The sequence below is a fragment of the Fulmarus glacialis genome, unplaced genomic scaffold, assembly GCF_000690835.1.
Source record: "Fulmarus glacialis isolate BGI_N327 unplaced genomic scaffold, ASM69083v1 scaffold33926, whole genome shotgun sequence".
Taxonomy (NCBI): Eukaryota; Metazoa; Chordata; class Aves; order Procellariiformes; family Procellariidae; genus Fulmarus; species Fulmarus glacialis.
In genome coordinates, this window is record NW_009218147.1 from 43,559 (window position 1) to 63,254 (window position 19,696).

The following is a 19,696-nucleotide window of genomic DNA, read 5'->3' on the forward strand; positions in this document are numbered from 1 at the left end:
AACAAAATAAAAGCAAACAACAAAAAAAAAAAAAAATCAAGCTGACCAAGACCTTGGGCGTATACTAAGATACATCAAAAAGCTCTTTAGTCATTTCAACTAGAACAAAATAAAGGGTGATTAAAAAACTTTACTTCTTTATGGCCCAAAATGGAACAAAATATTTTAATGTGGCATTCAAGAGAGACTGATCTTGCCAGGAATTAGGATATATAAATTAGGATACATAATACAGATATTGCTTTATCTTTGGTGAAAGAAAGGGAAACAGACCTGTAAGTTATTTCAGTTTATCAAAGGCTTATGGAGCAGTTCATAGATGAAGTTACAGATACAGTAGTCAGTATAATAAATACCCATATAATAGCGAGGCTATATCATCAAATAGGAAACATAGATCCTAAAGATAAAAAATAACAAGTGATCTTTGCAACTGTAGGCATGACCGTTTGACCTCAAGAGCAGCAAAAGACTTCAGAACAGTTTGTGAAGTAGGAGATCAGAAGGGAGATGGAATGGATAATGAGGCAAATGCAGCAGTGATTTACTGATGTCCTGCTGACTGACCTATCTTCCTCCGATGAGACCTATTGCATTACTTTTTCAAAAAATTATCGTGTATGTACTAGACATGAGGTAAAGCATTTAATAAAGTGCCAGTGAAAAATTACTATTTAAGAGTACACAAATTGTAAGATCTCCTGATTGTAAGCAGGAGATAACTAAGGAGCTAACGGAAGAGGAGGTGAGAAGAGGCAGTGCTTTACCACAGACTGAGACTATGCAGGACAGACAAGGAAACAAAAACCATTTCCACCAACATGCATGGAGTTAGTTTTATCCTTTCAGAAAACTGCCATCTCTCTCTCTCCTTTTGCTACTTTTTTCTCCCCAGTTTTCAATCTCTCTCCCTATGATTTTCCATCATATTACATTCACCACTCATCAGAAAGTCACATAAAATTCAGACTTCAATGAAATACCCATTGCAAAGTCAATATGCCTTGATTGCCCATGTTTCTATAGTTATGCTGAATGCCAAGTGAGAAAAAAGTATTCTCTGGTTAATAGCTTGCTGCTTGAGCCTGTAGCCCTAAGCAAAGAAGCTGCTTTCAGCACTCACTGAATAAACACTACTGCAGGAGCACGGATGAAAACAGCCATTAGATACTTTTGCAGAGAGCTGTAGACCCACACAGCTTTCTTGCTTTCCTGTTCATGTACTCCACCACGTACCCTTGAGAAGATCTACTTTCAGTGTGAAAACAATACAAGAATGCTTCCACAGAGATCAAGGACTACTTATACTAAAATGTCAGTTTATTAGCTGACTTTCTTGTCTTTGATATTACACTTCAGGAATTTGAAAAATGCATTTGTGCAATTTCATCTCTCTCTTACTCTTAGTGCTAAAGCACATGGATTGGTAATAACCAAGTGACCACAGCTATGTTAGAATGAAGCTGCAAAGAATCAAGTTTGGGATCATATCAGTATTCCAAGATCCCATTCAAGTGCGCAGTAGAGGAGATGTAGGGATAACTCATGCTTGGGACATGTGGGGGAAGAAAGAAAAAAAAAACAACCCCAAAAAATAGCAAAAAACTGAATCATAACAGTTTGGTAGCACAATCTCTCCAGCAATTTGACGTGCAACGATTCAAGACAGCGGTTTCTCTTGAAAAGGACAAATAAATAAAAAACACAGCAAGAAAACTTTTAATGCTATGACCGAACTTTCTTACCGGAAAAGAAGGTGGAAGAAAAACATGTTTTGGGGAGCAGGTCAGCGAGCCTACAGCAATCACTGCCTTCACTGGTATAGTTAAAATCTGGAAAAAGAAGAACAAGAACAGTTTAGGAAAAAGTACTTAAATTTCAGCCTTTAAATGTCTCTTCCACTTTTAAATTGCATAGAATAACAAAACCCTGAAATTCTACAATTAATGTAGTCTAGGTTTATATACACATTTAAAACACGGAGACATGAATTAAGATTTCAACACATCATCTTATTCAGAACAGTCACTCCACATTGTCAGGAAGCACACCTTTGCTCAATCATACTTAGCACCATTCTACACAGAACACAAAAGCACAGTTAAAATATAAGCTCTCCAATGGGGCATTATATTGTCTCACTTGAACGGGCTTACTTTGTTGGAAAACAGGAGGATAATACCTTTAAAGTAAATGAGTATCAGGGAAGAGGAGAGGATATACCGAACTTCTCAAAAAACATTAGAAGTCATGGTAAGACCTTGACATAGACTCAGAAAAAGAAGTGCGGAAGGGATGGCCAAGAGATGCTTTCTGTGTATTATTAAAGCTACCAATACAAGTAGAATAACTTGTAAGAACAAGCAAGAAAATAAAAGGCTTCAGATTCTATAACTGAAGGGTCAACATACATGTATGGACATATTAAAAAAAGCTTAAAATCTCAGATAACTGGCAGAAATTAGGAATTTCCCATTTTCTGTAGCTTCATCAGAACCACACAATAAGCTATGTAATTTCCTGACTTCATAAGCACAGTGTGTCACATTTTTTCTTCCTACATATATCACCCAAAGATATTAAATACAGATTCCATTACGTATTAGAATCTCTCTCTTCTGCAAAATAATTTATCAACAGGAAAGGCATATGAACTTGAGAATTAACTGGTGGTTCTTCTCTCCCTTACTAATCTTAGTGTAAGAACTCTGTTTCCATCAGCAAACTGCAATTTCTCAAAACAACTTTCACACAGGGTTTTGACAAAAAAACCCTCTGATTATAGCTCAATTTCAGTAACTGATAATGTACCGAAAAGCACATTGTCAGCATGTGTTATGCCAAAAGTTTCATGCATTGATGCTTTGAGGATGTGTCAAGACATTGAAGAACCCATACCTCAAAGCATTAGGTCAGATTTAAATGGATATTTCTGAAAGCCAGATGAAAATCATAATGGAAGTCATTCTTCATTCCTTCAGAGAAGACACAGCATAAGTAGCATTACTGTCATTTGATGCAGGGTTAACTTGCAGAGATAACTTGACCTCCAGAGGTCCCTTCCAACCTCAGCTTCTCCCTGATACTGTAATCTGTCCACTAAAACAACTCTTAAAACTTCACGCTTAAAAACTGAACATATCATTTGAGCAACACCCATGAATATACAATAAATATACCTCATAATCTGTCGTGATTTGTACAGCTCCGTCATGAATTCCTTCAAGTTCTTTCGCTATTAGTTTTACTCTAAACACAGCATAATATCCTGATGCTAGTATCACCTGTAAATGGCAGAAAGAGTCATCCACTGTATTCCATTAAATGGAAAGAAATTTCACTAAAAAACATACCCAACATCCTCTTATTTCTTTAAACTGAATCAAAATCCATTTGAAACAACTGTCAGTGGTAGAAAGAAAAATTCAAACACTTAAGTTACTAACACAAAAATTATCTATTCCTTGAGGTGATAAATTCCACTCTTCCCAGATAAATGATGAGCATCATCTGAGGGCATGGAGGTTACTGTTTCTGAAGTTTCCTGTTTCAAAATCTAACCAATCTGAACATAATACTGCTTCTTAAAATAAATTTTAAAAATTCTACATGCTTTATCATGCTTAAATTCAGACAAAAATTAAGAATTCTTATCCTCCCTCCCCCCTGCTAAAATGAAACTGCAAGAAGTTGTACAGATTTGTCTCTTTTCCCCCTCCTAAATCTAGCTTTAAGGAATGGATTCAAAGGATTACTTACTGAAGACTGATCAGATGCACTAGCATTTTGTAGTTCACGGTAGTTTGCAATTACCGTTGTTCTGTTTCCCTTTTCGGTTGTTAGAAGTTCTATAGCCAAACCATCCCCTATAATATGCCAACTTTTTATAGCCAGCTTAAAAAGAACAAAAGGTACTGTTTTCAGTAAGAACACTGATGTAAATTTTTTAAAAGGCAAACTAAAAATAAATCCATCCTTACCTCTATTGGATTGCTGTTGATGACTGCAAATAAAATGCTGGTAGCTTCTGTTGCACTCAATATGCCAAAATCTATGAATCGTTCCTCAGTTTTTGGAGGCAGTACCAAGTACTAGAAAGATTGATAAAGGTATTTTAGCATAAGTTAAATGTAAAATGTGCTTAAACTCTAAGCTCATTAACAAATGCATTAATAAGTCTAATACAGCAGTACCATGACAATCTCAAAATTCTACACATTTTCTACATAAAACTAAAGAGATCAAAAAAGAATTTTTCAGCAGTAACCGAAGCTGTTTAAGGAAAGAACTGGTAAAATAATTTTGAAATTAAAAAAGCCATCCTCCCATAGAAGTAGAATAAAGAATTAAAAAGAGTCTTATGAAGTCTGTCTCCAATTAGAGTAAAGTAGTTAAAAAAAAGGAAAATACTTACATCTAAAAATCCTGTGTATGCTCGGACAGGTAGGTGAAATTTAGAAGCATTGGTGATAAGTAAAATATTATTATCTATATGAACAGATGATGTGGAAGGCATAAAATGAAGTGTAAAAATATATCTGGATTCATTAGGCGGAATTAAGACTGGTTTACTGAAGTTCTGGACCTAGATCAGTGAACAATGAAGATCAATGTTACAAAGTGCAGCACATTTAAACATTTACTATTGGGTAAAAATGTTTACTGAAATGGGGCTTACTTTAAACATTGGTTTTGCTTCTTCTGGTAACACAACATCATGTATAAGGACTGCAAAACTGAATGTGTTTGTTAGATAGATCAGTCTTTCCACGGAATCAGCAGCACTGTCACGGATGTGAAAACAGCATTATCAAATCCTAAATACCTATTAAAAGAAAACAGTATGAGAAAAATAAAGACTTCCTCAAACGTAAAGTGTTTTTCTTACACAAAAGACTAGAATTCATTCAATCCAACAGCAAAAAAGGTACATACCCCACTGCATGCTGAAACTATATTATAAGCACTATAGGGACATTGATAATTAAGTAATTCAAATGAGATAAGAAAATATGTCTATCAGCATATTAGGAGGACTAAAAGGAAGTGTTGAAGTATTAAGATAGTTTGCAAATCATGCTGTGCCGGTTTTGGCTGGGATAGAGTTAATTTTCTCCACAGTAGCTAGTATGGTGCTATGTTCCGGATTTGTGCTGGAAACAGTGTTGATAACACATGGCTGAGCAGTGCTTACACAGAGCCAAGGCCTTTTCCACCTCTCACCCCACCCCACCGGTGAGTGGGATAGGGGTGCTCAAGAAGCTGGGTGGGGACACAGCCGGGACAGCTGACCCTATCTGACCAAAGGGCTATTCCATACCATATGACATCATGCTCAGCATATAAAGCTGGGGGAAGAAGGAGGAAGGGGAGACGTTTGGAGTTACAGCATTTTGTCTTTCCAAGTAACAGTTACGCGTGATGGAGCCCTGCTTTCCTGAAGATGGCTGACCACCTGCCTGCCGATGGGAAGTAGGGAGTGAGTTCCTTGTTTTGCTTTGCTTGCGTGCGCGGCTTTATCTATTAAACTGTCTTTATCTCAACCCACGAGTTTTCTCACTTTTACCCTTCCGATTCTCTCTCCCTTCCCACCGGGGAGGAGTGAGTGAGTGAGCAGCTGGGTGGTGCTTAGTTGCCTGCTGGGGTTAAACCACGACACATGCATATTCCTTATTCACCAAATCAGGTGTCTGCAGCACAAAAGTTCTGATAGGTAAGGTTTAATTTGTTTGCCCTTAAAATAAGCTATCAGTTCTGTTGATAAAGTAGCACCTCATTTCAACAATGATTTTACAGTCAACTTAGCCATACTTTGTAAATAAATAACAAAAAATAAGGAAGCACTGACAGGTCTTCCAAAATTTTGCTTAAAACCAAAAATATTTTCTCTACTCTTACTTCATATAGTGATAGAACAGCTAATGCAAAACCGGAAAAATTTCCAATGCTGCATTTTTAAAACGTCTCATGTGCAGCCTTCGACCGCTCTGAATAAAAACTCACTAAGGTCACTTTGAACCCAAGCCTTGAAACTAGCTTATGCATTACTAAGAGCACCTGATCTAGTAGTGTAAAACCAGAAAAATTCAAACAAGTAATTGTAGTTCTAAATGAGCTCCAGATTCAGAAAACTTGGGTATCAACTCTTTATATCCCCTCTCCCCCTAAAAAGGCTAAATTCCCTGCTACATCAGCTAATTTACTGCATTTAGGTTTTGAACTATGTTCAATTACTGTAAGCTTACCCATCCAACACTTCTGCTTGATACGGTATTTCGAGTTTGGAGTAGCTCTTCTCTTTCGCTTTAACAGTTATTTTCCCAGAAGACTGTGATGCTTTCTTTGCTTTTGATGCTGTACACACAAGAATATAAGAAGTTTGTTTAAGCAGACAAAAAAAAAAGATCCATTAGGTTAGACTAGTATGAGTGGAAGAATAAAAGCACAGAGTGAGCCCAGGGATGAAGTATCATGGAAGAGAAAAATGGATCTTAAGGAAATTTCAATAAGCATTGACATGGAATAAGTCTAGGCAGTAAGAGATCCGAGTTCTGAATTCCTCCCCCTTAACACCAGTTAGTTGACCTGCCTGAGTTAGTAAGCTTATCTATGTTAAGGAAGCCTGGTTGTTCCTGTCAGATAAATAACTTGGACATGTCCAGAGGATAATTCAGATCCCAAGTGAGCCGAATTCCCCACTTAAAGAGTATGGAATACAACTACCCCTCCACTAACAGAACAGAAACTTGAGACGGCTGGGCTCCTCACTTAGAACTACCAATCGAGCAGCACTTTGGGCCAGGGACACAGCAACATTTTAATAATGAAGAAATCAAAGACATGCTAAACTTTACAGAAATAGAATCAGAATCCATGTAAGAACCCAAACTACACAAGGCCCAAGAACGAAGCTCACAGGCCTGCTCCAAGATCACAGAAGAAGCAACGTTATCCTGCCAGAAAAATCAAGGGATTCAAATCCTAGTTAGGAGAAACCGGCCAGCCTCTAAAGCCCCTGCATGTATTAGGACAGCTGAAATAGCAAATATTTAGGGCTGACTGCTTCACTGAAAAGAATTCACCAAGTCAATCCCTTAAACACATTAAGCAGCTTGACTGGGTATTTTTCCCCAACCACCATTCCTTCCAAGATCTACCGTATGTTAGTCAGTAGGTCCTCATATAACAATTCCCTCCAGCTTCAAAATCTGAACCACGTCAGGATGACAGAGTTTAGCCATTTCAGAATTTATTTATAGGCTAAACCATATTTTATTCATCTTACAAACTGTACGCTATTAAAAATCTAAAGTGATAATCAATAAGTAACAATAATAATAAAAATCAATCCTCTCCTCTCTACCCATACAATTTCTATTATGTCTACCTGAAATGAAAAACATTGCATTTATAACTTCCATTTCTAAGCAATCCCGGCAGAGAGACTTACAGCACCAACAGGTATCTTAAAGCAGTAACTCTGAGTAGGTCAACAGCATGTTGGCAGTTGATTAAAATCTCTATAAAAATGGAGGTGCCTTTCTACAAAATGTCAGCATAATATTTACAGTCACACTACATAGGAGGGAAATGGCCCAGCACCTCTTTCATAAAGATATACACTGAAGTCAGTATCAGCATATATAACATATCTTTGTAGGAAAGGCACCAGTAAAAGGTTTTTCCACCTTAACCTCCCTTTTTCTTTAATATGAATTCAAGATAGCGACATAAAATAAGCCAACTTTCACAGTAAGGTTCTCAAGAGCATGACAGACCCCTATTTCCATGGGCATTCCAACATAAAATGTAATTTTTTTAGAAATAAGATTTTGGATTCTTTTTTAAACTTTGGAAGGATCGAATGGCAATCCAAGGGATATACTCTCCTCTAATACATATTACTGTGAGGAACACATCCTGGTTTGTTAGGATTTCTCAAAAACAAATGCCTATTTAGACTAACAATACATTTTAAGTAATCTGTGTCTTAACATAAGAATCCTGCTTATGTTTAATAGAAATCTGATGTTCAATTTTTATATACACACATAGAAGATTGCTTAAGAATCCCTTCTCACCAGTATTTACTATCTAAGTTACTTGCTGATTATAATCAGAGATGATCTCTTCAGAAATAATTTAAGTTAGAAGAGCTGTAAGCCTTTTCTAGGTAGGAAAATTCCATTTCCTTAACAAAATTTTATTTGTAAATTTGAGAAGAGAGTGGAAAATAATTCATGAAGTTTCAGCAAGTTTTAAGAAGCACTTGACTAATTCTAAGAAAAGAGGAGCAGTACTTACCATCAAAGCTAATACTTGCAACTTTGGTATATTTACTTTCAGAGGCTTTTAACGTAACTGGCTTGAAATGTACTGTTATAGCTTCGTTCTGTGGTGTAGGTCTAACACTCTGCAAGCAATCAAAATATGAAGCACCTGTAAATTTATCATTGTTAACACACTGTGCAGCCTTCACGTATCCTTCAAAGTGATACAACAGCAACTAGTTTTGGCTGAGTTCTTACAGGTCTGTCTTTCCTATAACAAAGCAGCATTATAAGAGGCTTTAGAATTTTTTTCAGGTCCTGCAAATTACTGAGTCAGTATGCAAGGAAGTGGGCAATAGAGTTCTCCTTGAGAATGTTGGATGAATTGACAGTATGGACAGAAACATGTTAATAAAATAGAAAGCAAGCTTTATTTAAATAAAGATTTATTTTTTATTCTTAATGCTGCAGGGTTACAATAACTAGACTATTTGCTTCTGGTGCACTCATTAACAAAGCTATTAACTGACTTGTGTAATTACTGGTGATGATACAGACATCTACCTTGTCTCTGATCCCATGCTAAGTCTGCAGAGCTGCCACAGGAAAAAAAAATTATTAACTGTATGAAGAACAGTTTTGTAAATCTGAGATGACACTCATTCTATACCAACATTTTACAAGATCACCTTTTGTATCTGAGGATTACTGTTTTAAACTAAATGGAAAAGGTGAATTGGGCATTACTGGAATAGCAATTGTGTCAGTTATTAGCCAGAGCTGATTTGTATAGATACTCATTGCTATGCAGCAGGATTATGGATTCCATGTTAATATCTGAAAACTCTATAAAGATTGCTAGCAAGCTCTTTGTCTAGATTCCATGGAGAGAAACTGGGCATGGAGCATTTAAATGCTCTTATTCTTGTTTTGCATAAAATTAGGATGGCTGCCATGATTCCTCCTTCCCAGCTGTCTTCTCCTACTGTAAGAACAGCTCAGCTGCTCATGTAGCAGCTGTTAAGCTACTGCAAATTACAGGATGCTGTATTAAGGAAACTGAAATGAGTGCTGGTTTACCTTATGCTGGGCTCTGCAGAGGTTTAGCACCTGCTTCATAAGCAGCTGAGCCTTTCTTAGTCAGAGAGGAGCAAGGCAGACAGCTAGTGGTACAAACCAATTACAGTTCTTCCAAGCTGCTCCTGAAGCTAATGAATAATCTTTGTTAACTTAACTGTAAGTTTTGTATTTTGGATTTATGGTACTGACCTTTGTCAACCATCTGCACACATATAGTGCAAATATTTGCTATTTCTCTTCATGAGCCAATTCATAATTATCACAACATTCTTCTAATGAAATCCATACTACAAAACTGAGATCTTGAGGTGTCTTTAAAAAACCTCTTAGAGCAGATGAAACCAAAGCTGTAATCAAGTTCATAGCTTTTGCGTGGCAGAAAGGATAACCATTTCTAGTAGCTCTTTTCATGCAAAAGGCTGGGTTTTTTAATTATTGAAGTTTGAAATTATGCTGGTTTCATTTAATAAATCAAATCGGAAATGTTCAAGAGGACAGCCTGTTGCCAGAAAAATGGCAGATTTCAGAGGTGCATCTCTTAAACCACAAATGTAATAAACCTAGATGTATTTACTCAAAATGTCTATAGCTAATGAATTTAGTTAAGGAAGGAATTTAGCACTGTTTTGTTGAAAATTTCATAACTACATCATGCACATTTCTCATTTGTTCCTTGATTACATGCTAGGAAAGGAAATAGAGAATTAAGACAATAAAGGAAAAACAAACATCCTTAAGAATCCTTTCAACTTCACCTTCCTCAAATTTTAACCTATTTCAAATAAAGCCCAAGCAAAACTTGTCCTGAGACGTGCCTTAAGAATCATCAAGCATGGACAGGTTATGAGAAAACATGCAAAACAAGTTCCATCAAGAATCTAACACCACCAATTTTCTCAGAAAATGTCCTGACAGCAACTTCTGTGGGGAAGAATTTAAAATAGACATGCTTTATAAACACATGGCTCTCCCATGGAGGGCCCCTGTCAAGATTTCTGACCCCGCTGTACGAAGATACATTCAATATTCAGCATAAGAGCAGAAGCATAAGAGCAGAAAATGAGGACGTTAAATGTGCTAGAGAACACAGAGCGGGGGGAAAGCTTTGTGCTATTGCAACAGTTATTGAGAAAGACTTCCAAGGTTTAAGGACTCTCAGGCTGTATCTATTCTAATAAACTAAAGAGGAGAAGAGTATGGGTTGAAACACTGGCACATGTTCATCCATACTGTTTACCTGTCAGCAAGCTCCCAAGCATAGTTTTTGTCTTGTCCACCTAGCGTATTGCTATAAAGACTGAGCAGGCCGTAGACTTTTCCTTACAGATAGTAAAGAGACAGCTACCATGCTGCAAGAGGAAAAAGCCCTGTGGCTACAGGCAGCAGACTAAGGCTGGTTCCATTAGTATCAGAACCACCTTTGTATTGTTTTATTCACTTTTACAGACAATTATGTCAGTAATAACTTGGCCTTCAGTTTAAACAGGGACACACCTAACTAACTAAAGTTCACTTTCACCATAAAGCACCATCCAGAACAGCCATGGAATAAACTACTACTAGATTTTAATCCTTTAAGGTAACTTTCCCTTGATAACTTTGAGATGTGTGCACTCAAACGTGCAGACTGAAAACATAATGCAGAAGTAAACTACTTCTCGCAGATTGATAAGACAAAAAAAAAAATCTACTCTAAAGTATGTGAATTGTGACGGAAGTAAGTAAATACTTTCTTATACAAACACTTTTATTTTCAAACTGATAGAACTCAGCTTCAATACACGGCTGTCCTGAAGCTCCTGGCTCTTTATGCATCAAACATGACCAGGAGCTCAAATTTTAAAGTGTGCCTTTGCTTCTAGCAATCAAATGGGCTTAAACTGCCTTAAGGAAACAAAAAATTTTCATTCTAGAGAAGAGATAAAAGAAAGTCTTCAACAATCTACATTTACTAGATTTTTGACAGCATGGCTTAATTGTTGCAGCATGACAAGAGTTCATCCAGTCATGAAATAAACATGATTCTCCCTAATAATGGAGAAAACCCTACAAAATGTAATTAAGGAAGTTTTTATAAAGAGTTTCAGAACTCAAAAAAGAAAGTCAAGTGACTTGCTCTTATTTTTCTCAACCAATTTGTTGGACCACAGCATGACTAAGTACTTAAAGGCAGAACAACTACAACTCTGGCAACAGTATTAGCAGTCTCTCATACAGATGACCTGAAGATATTTAAGTCCTCCAGCACCCAGCTTAAATATATGCTAAATATAGCCTTGGCCTTTTCTTCTGACATTAAGATGAAATTTGTCACAGAGCTCTGTCTCACTGCTTTTAAACCCTAGCCCTGAAGGGTCAGAAATCCATTTCTCAAGCTTTCCTAGAAGCTATTCATCAGGTTCCTTCCAAAAATTCTTTACTCTTGCTTACCACTTTGAAATTCCTTGATTGGCACAGCAGCAGAAATTCACACAGTGCTTCAAATGCTAGAAAAGTTACAAACTTCTCATTAAGGCACAGCTTTGTTGTGAAGAACAGTTGACTTGATGTGCCATATGTGACACGCTGAAAAATACATCGTATCTGGACCTATGTGGTAACTTTATCATTGCAAAAGTGAGACCTAAAAGCTTTAAGACCACCAAATTTATTGCTTAGATAATACACTGTAAAAGAATAATTCATCTGGAAAAGTTCTGCCATGACATGTATAATGGTTATTAAATTATAACCTTCCATTAGACCACAATCTATGGTCTACAGTCTACGATCCAAAGACCCTAGCTTAAAAAAAGGAGTACGGGTTTTTTTAATGGAGAAGTATGAATTAGGTACTACATTATCAGATATTAGAAGTGATACTGATGGTTTGAATGTATGGTTATTTGCATTGTACTCAGGAATTATATTACACATTTCAAAAACAAAACAAAACAAAACAAGGCAACAAACAAAAACACCACAAAAAACTGTCCCTATGCCAAAAACCTGGCAAATCCAAGAAGATGGACATGATACAAGACAGCAGGCATAGCTGGAAAAATAATTTAATAAATTTACCAACCCTCCAATTGTGAAAATCATATACAGGTCCTTTTTTAAATAAAAACCCTCCATGGAAGCTGGTTCATAGCTTACAAGGCCACGAGAGACCTTACAGGATCACCTGATGTCATTAATGCAATAAGCATTAGGACTTCACTGAATTAAATTCTGTTTGCGCTATACTGCGAGTTTCTCTCGACTTTAAAATTATTAGTGAAAAACAACTTAGCAAGCATTGCAATGGACTATTATCACAGTGGAAAGTTATCCTTGTTACTAAAAATGCGTCCTGTTTCTAGTTTAAATTCATCTAGCCTCAGTTCCCAGTATCTTATTTTAAGTTTTTGTTAGACCTCTACTATTAAAATACTATTCCCTACAGTTACAGCTATAAGCTTTAAAAACACAGAAATGTTCTCCGAGAGCTCTGTAAGAAACCTTTGCCAATCCTTCAGTCATTCTTCTGGCTCCTCTGGTTTCTTTTCAACACTTCAACACTTTTTGAAGTGCACTGGGACAAGGTATAGCTAGCTATACTACTAAATCTGGAAAACAAGGAAGACAGGAAGGGGAGAAGGAAGAAATGAGAAAAATAGTGGGCAATGAGAAAAATTACACAGCAAAAAGGTATGAATGAACAAAGGCGGACTACCAGACTAGAGCCAAAATTCTGTAATGAAAATAGAAAGTAGAAAATCCAAAACCTAGAATTCTGAAGCTGGCTGTACTTTACGTGCAGCTGCAGTGATCTCACTGGAAAGGGCTCTAGAGTGTTTGCAGGCTTTTTTCTTATTTCAAGCTACAAAGCAGATAACCTCATGAAAACAAGGGTCATTTTATAGCCTGCTCTTGAAAGCTACTCTTTGCTCATCTTAAAAGATTATATTGGGCAACCACTTTATACACTCTTATGGAGTGTGTGATGAGGACAAAGAATCCCACAGACTCTGCATTAATCTCTGTTCACTGAACAGGAGTTACTGTTTGCAAGTATAAAAGCTTCCAGAGGCTCAGATATTGCAGGCACAGCCTATAAATGCTGAAACAGCCATTCAAAGAAGGCTATGAAGTAAATTAATTTTATCATGCATATAGATTATTTGTCTTACTATTAAGTTACGTTTTCAGTCACACATCACCTAGCTTCTAGTTCTTAACACTACATGGTGAACCTGTGAATGATCAATTTTCATGAGAGAAAGTAAATCCAAGTAGAAAGTTTCAAATTGAAAGGAAATAAAACTTACTGTAATTGGCACATCTTTTGTTCCTGAATTTAATAAATGCAGATTTAAAATTTTTGGCAGATCTGTTAAAGAACAAAAAACACACCTGGCTATTAGGCTATTTTAACATATGAACCTTACACAAAGTCATCTGCACTAGCTGGTTTCTTAAATAAATCCACTATTGTTCAGTGTTAAAAAGTTAGACTAACATGACAGCACAGCCAGTCGAAATAGTTAGTCCCAAGAATCTGACACACTTAAAATTGCATTTTTGTGTATTAGTAGGTATTACATGCTTCAGCTGACCACTCCTATTTCTAACACATTAAGAAATGAACAGGCTAAAAATACCACAACGAATGATTTTGCCAGATGTACAAATATTCAGCAGAAACTAATTTTATTTAAAAATCTTTACATGTTAAGTAAGTTGCAAGTAGAAGTACTTCAGAAGCTACCTTTTTTTAGTTGAAAGAAGATATATACTGTTTTTCTTCAGTAATGAGTCCCTTTTACAGTTTCAAAAGATACCTTAAATTTACTACTTTCTGCCATATATATATATATGTATTTTTTATTTCACTAAACAATATTAATTTAAAATGTAAATGCTAGGCACAAAAATGTAAGTGGCACTTGAGAAAAAAAAAATCTTATCATAAGTAACAAATTTGATTTAAGTTTGCACACTTTCGCTATTCCCTGTGTCTGAAAATTATTAAAACTTATGCAGATGTAAAGCAATCTTTCAAAACAAGTTCACAAATTAAGTAAATTGACAATGGTTTTCGGACTAAGCCATGCGCAACTGCATAAGGCTAATGTTATTACTAGGCTTATAACTGGATGTGCAAACTACTGTTTGCTTGTACATGTCTCAAGTATACTTGCAGGTGAATATATTTGTGCACTGTTGCAACACATTGTTATCCTGCTTTTGAAACTCTGGCTTTCAAAAACCATAATTCCACAAGCAACCCTGAATATTACAAAGATAACTGGGCTTTCTCCTCCCCACCCTACTCCTTATAAGTATTCTGACACCTGAAGTATAGTTTACCTTGCGTTCGTAGTGTACCAAAATCTAGCATTTCTGTTGATGAGTAGATTCCTGGTGCTTTAAGGGGGGGAAAAAAAAAAGAAAAGTTACCCTTTTCTTATTATACTAAAAGTTAATTAAGATGAATAACTTAAAAACAAACAAACAAAACCAACAACAAACAAAAAACCCAATAAAAAAACCAACCACTTTTCTACAAACCTGTTGTAACTTCTACTTCAACAGGGAGAATGATAAATTCTGTGTTGTCCGAGGCATTTGTTTTTATTCTAATGAAGGCTGTATGATTATCTGCTTCCCTTGAAGAAAAGCTGGCTCTCATCACTCCTTTTGTTTCATAGGGAGGTATTTCCTGATAAATAATCAAAGCACATCTATGAGAGTGCAGTAGTTACAAAAAAAGCTGCCACGCCAAAAACTTACGATAGAAGCACTGAGTATAACTGTATTAAGAGAAAAAGCTGCAATAGCAGTAAGAGACAGGCTGCACGTTATTAAAACTACCATTAAATTTAGGAAGGATAGTTGTAATCATCTAATATGACACTGATGAAAAATAGGTATATGCAAGAGGACTTTCACGTCCCATTTGATTAAGCTTTATGTATTAAAATTGTGGTAAAAAGACAGTAGACTAAACTGACAGAATCTTACCAATAAACAAAATCTATTCATAAAAATGTTATTGAGTACAGTAACATCAAATATTGGTTTTGCATATTCTAGTTGTTTTTTCTCCAAAGCAGGCACAAGGGCATACAGTTTCAGTGCTAAACACAAATTGAAATAGTGTAGAACTGCAAGTAGCCAGAAGCTTGTGGAGCTGCAGGTTATTAATCACCAAGCAATTTACAGCAAAGAGTCAAAATGTGTTTTAGTTTCTGTACCAAGCCTATTCCATCAGTTCCAATCTGCATTCAGGGTTTGAAAAACAACTCTTTCTGTATTTGCTGGACACAGCTGCAGCACAAGACTAGGTTCAGAACCACAGCTGAAATACTAACATTGTATATTCTTCCCCACCACATTACAGAAGGGCTGGGGAACTGGATTTTTCTTTTTCTTTTCTTTTTCTTTTCTTTTTTTTTTTTTTTTAAATAGAAGATGAAAACCTTGATTTGAAATTTGGAGCTTCTTTCACTTTAAATGCAAATAAATATGGCAGAAAGTAGGAATTTTTGATGAGTAGTCCTTGCATCGATTGATGTTGTTTCAGTTGACAGCTTCTTTCTTCTGCATTTTTGATGAAGGAAACTGGACAGGACGTAATCCATATAGGTGCTGATTATCTTATACGTCTCTTCTGTGCTTTCTGTAGCACAAACTCATACCAATCCATTCTGGAGGTCAAACCATACTTTCCATGGCACAATGACTGTAGATGTATTCTTTGAAAACTGTTGAATATCAAAGTAACTAGTTTCAACTGCTACTACTTGGTGAGTCTCTAAACTGAGAGGATTTCAAGTTCTGTTTTCGCACTTATTCACAGACCTAACATAATGCAGCCATTCATTAATGTTTCAAAGGATGTGATTTGACTCTTCCATATATGTAACCAGGGATCCAAGGTTTGTCAGATCCCTGAAGTAACTTTGAACAGTAATTACAAAAATACTCCTGCATATGCAGACTGCTTCATCCAATCATCCAAACATTTGGCATCAAAACAATTTTAGACAATGATGTACATCCATATGTCAAAGTGTCATCACCATATTTCAAATAATTTCTTCTACTTTGCAGCTTTTTCTAACTGCAGTGCAGCTTTTAACATAGCCAATACAATGATGTATCGGGGTGTTTCCTCCTACTACTGGTTTAATTTCTTCTAGCTGCTTTATTGTTTTGAAGTACCAATAGCTGATATGAAAAACAAGAAGATTAGTGCTGACTAGTATTAACCTAACTGCTTTTCCATGCAATACACCAGAAGCTTTCACATGCATGTCATCATTGCTTTAATTGGCAACCTGGCCTAGAAAAGCTGAAAAGCTACATGCTCAAGAAACAGAACTAGAAATAAACCAGACATTTAAAAATCTTCTGTTATTTTGTTGTGGCTCTAACATGTTTGTTACATACCTACTAATGGCTACAGAATTCAACATTCCCCTTGAGTTCTTTTGACAACAAGGAAGGGGCTATCTTTAGAAGCCATTTGACTAAAACGGTGTTCAAAAACATCAGGACATTCATTTTTTAAAATCCATTTTAATGTTTACATCTAACCCTCAGAACCTGTTTACTCTTTCCACTGCATTTTTTTAAAATGCCTGTGATCTGTATTCATACTCACTTGTTGCAACTTTTGTATCTAAAAGTAAGATACTGCCATTCTCATGGACCTTCTCCAGAAAAGCCAGGAATTAAGTTTTGTAATCATCCTTCTTAGCTGAGTTGGAAATATCCTGGCTTAACTTATGTAAAGATGTAACTTTACAGATGTAACTGTCAGTGACTGTAATGATACACTTAGGCAAGAGACAAGTTTTGGAGCCCAATGACTTTAAAGTCTCTCCCAGACAAAAAACAGTTATCAAAAAAAGGAATAATTCTAATTAAAGAGGAAAATAGGTTTTGTATCTAGCTGGACATTACTAACAGTGTGATATACAGCACAGAGCCAATACTTTACCTTCACAATGCTTCTAAAATTTATTTCACGTAAAGATATCAGCATGTGTTACTTCAAAACTATATTAAGTGAAGAACACAACAAAACAGATTTAATGGGCCAGACCATGAGTCCCTCCAACCCACTACCCCGTCTCCAGCAGCAGACATGGAAAGAGTAACTGCAGGGCATGCATGTAGGAATATTTTCCAGAACAGTTTCCAGCCACTCTCGACTCATGATCTAGGGATTTATTGCAGCTAGACACACTGCTGTTTTATTTAGTAGTCCTTAATAGATTCTTCTTCCCTAAGTTCGTTCAGCTGCTTTTTCAACCCATGTATGCATTCATAGTGATTTGCAGGAAGGACTTTGCCAGTTTAAAAAAAAAAAATTAAAAACATTTCCGTGCATTTTTCCTGTGGGTTAGATCCAGCTCACAGGCCATTAGAAGAACTACATTGTCCTGAATGTTTAGGTAGGTGTAATTCATTCTACTGGGAACCACCTTATTCCTCTAATTCCAAAAAAGCACAGCTCAATACAGATGGCTTCTTTTAATTAAACCTTTCCTTCAATTCCTATTACCATACAACTAACAGACCCTGCTACCGTTTCAATTTTTATGGGGTATTTTTAATGATTACATGACAAGAAACAAAGTTGGTAAGAAAACTCCAAAACCTAAAATCGTATCAACATAAAACCTCCCCAGACAAGTACAATGAATGCTGCACGACATGACTACTCACCCACAGCTTCCTTGTACCTCCTTGCTGACCTGTTGGAAGCTCTAAATGGAGATCACCTCCACTGGAATACATTTCTACCACCTGAGGTGGATAACAGGAAAATGTTAGCACTCAACTTTAAAGGGATCCTGGTTTAGTTATCAGGTATTGTAATGTGCAATGGCATGGGTTAGCAACTATTTGACCGTTGGAATATCTTGTAAATTCACTTTTAATGATGATATAGCCATTTGCTAGCGCTACACTTTATGTGCTTTCTGTAGCATTTCACAGTTTGTGGATCACTTACTTAACAGAATCAGATCACGTTTATCAGTGGACCATTCATTTACATGTTTGGTTAGGTACAGACATCAATCCTACCTTAACATAAGAATGCTAAGATACACCATAAAGATACCTTATGCTGTGCAAGCCAAGCAGAAGGAAGCTAAGAGGCATGCCTGGATTAAAAGCATAAGATCTATTTTACTTTGTTTGCTTTAGTATTTTTCTTAATTACCAGTGAAGTTTAGTTCTTTATTATGCAGTAATTACGACCATTTCAAAAATGGAAATTTCCCAGTAAAATCTCAATTTAGCAAATTAAGAGATCTGTGAGCATAATCTACAATTTCTAGAACAACTGATTTGCATTTAAACAGAAAAACATTTATATAATATGAAAGACTTGGCCTCAAATACCTTTAAAGTTCAAACAGAATGTTAAGAAGTACCAAAATAAACAAAATTTCAGTTTAATATCATAAACATAAATGAGCATTTAATGGTTTTCTCTTAGGCTCACCTGCAAAGGTTCACTGTGAGGGTTATGTATATTTATTATAGGAGAAAAACTGCTATTTACAGGAACTCGTGCCCCAATAAATGGGCGCAATCGATAGGGGTTCGGTACTCCAATGCCAAACACCTGTTTCAGAAAAAGAAAAACAAGCTTAAGTAGCTGTATCTAATTGTTGCAGAGCCTAACATATGTGCCCCAATTTTAGTAATCTAACAAGTGCACTTTTCGATTAATTTTATAGTATACTTTTAACCGAACGTTTAAAACCAGTATCGTGCTAAAGCACTGAAATAAAGAAACTGGTTTAGTTTGCAGCTAAAGGGTATTTCTCATTCTCTCATTTCTCATATGTCAGTATACTTACTTACACTAACATATTTAGAACACAGGAAGTTAAAATACCATCTTTTTTCCTGATACTCTGAAACACTAGATACCAGCTAAAGGTTAAAAAGATGTGAAATATCCTTTAATCATACCATTATGGAACAGACTATCCATATGGGAAGCATTTTTGTTGTTGCTTTCAAAACATTGCCATGGTAAGAGTCATATTCTTTCAACAAGAGGATTTCTCTCATTTTTCAGACTTTTCAGACTCTCTCATCTGTCTGGTTTATCTTTCTGAATCTCAAGTGAGTAATTTTTTGCCAACTTAATGAATAACATTGTCTTGTCACTGGATCAGATGAGTATAGAGCTAAAGAATGAGCTAGATCACTGCAATGAGCCACTAAAATAACACTCACAAAAAAGTTGTTGGGAGGATTTTAAACCCTACATAATTTCATCGATCTGGCTTACAGTACTGCCCTACAGGTATTTACAATGGTATATCTCTGTGTTACAACAAGCAGCA

At 36.1% G+C, this 19,696-nt stretch overlaps 1 protein-coding gene across 1 annotated transcript in view; it reads right to left on the reverse strand.

The window, feature by feature from the left end:
* Nucleotides 1-19,696, reverse strand: part of TMEM131 (transmembrane protein 131) — an 83,327-nt gene that overhangs the window by 32,366 nt on the left and 31,265 nt on the right. Inside the window, 14 exon segments of the mRNA XM_009579949.1 lie at nt 1,746-1,832; nt 3,180-3,284; nt 3,760-3,894; nt 3,981-4,091; nt 4,415-4,585; nt 4,679-4,803; nt 4,806-4,825; nt 6,246-6,354; nt 8,305-8,413; nt 13,643-13,704; nt 14,685-14,741; nt 14,886-15,036; nt 18,054-18,134; nt 18,841-18,963. Of these exon segments, the coding sequence (XP_009578244.1) occupies nt 1,746-1,832; nt 3,180-3,284; nt 3,760-3,894; nt 3,981-4,091; nt 4,415-4,585; nt 4,679-4,803; nt 4,806-4,825; nt 6,246-6,354; nt 8,305-8,413; nt 13,643-13,704; nt 14,685-14,741; nt 14,886-15,036; nt 18,054-18,134; nt 18,841-18,963 (1,446 nt within the window).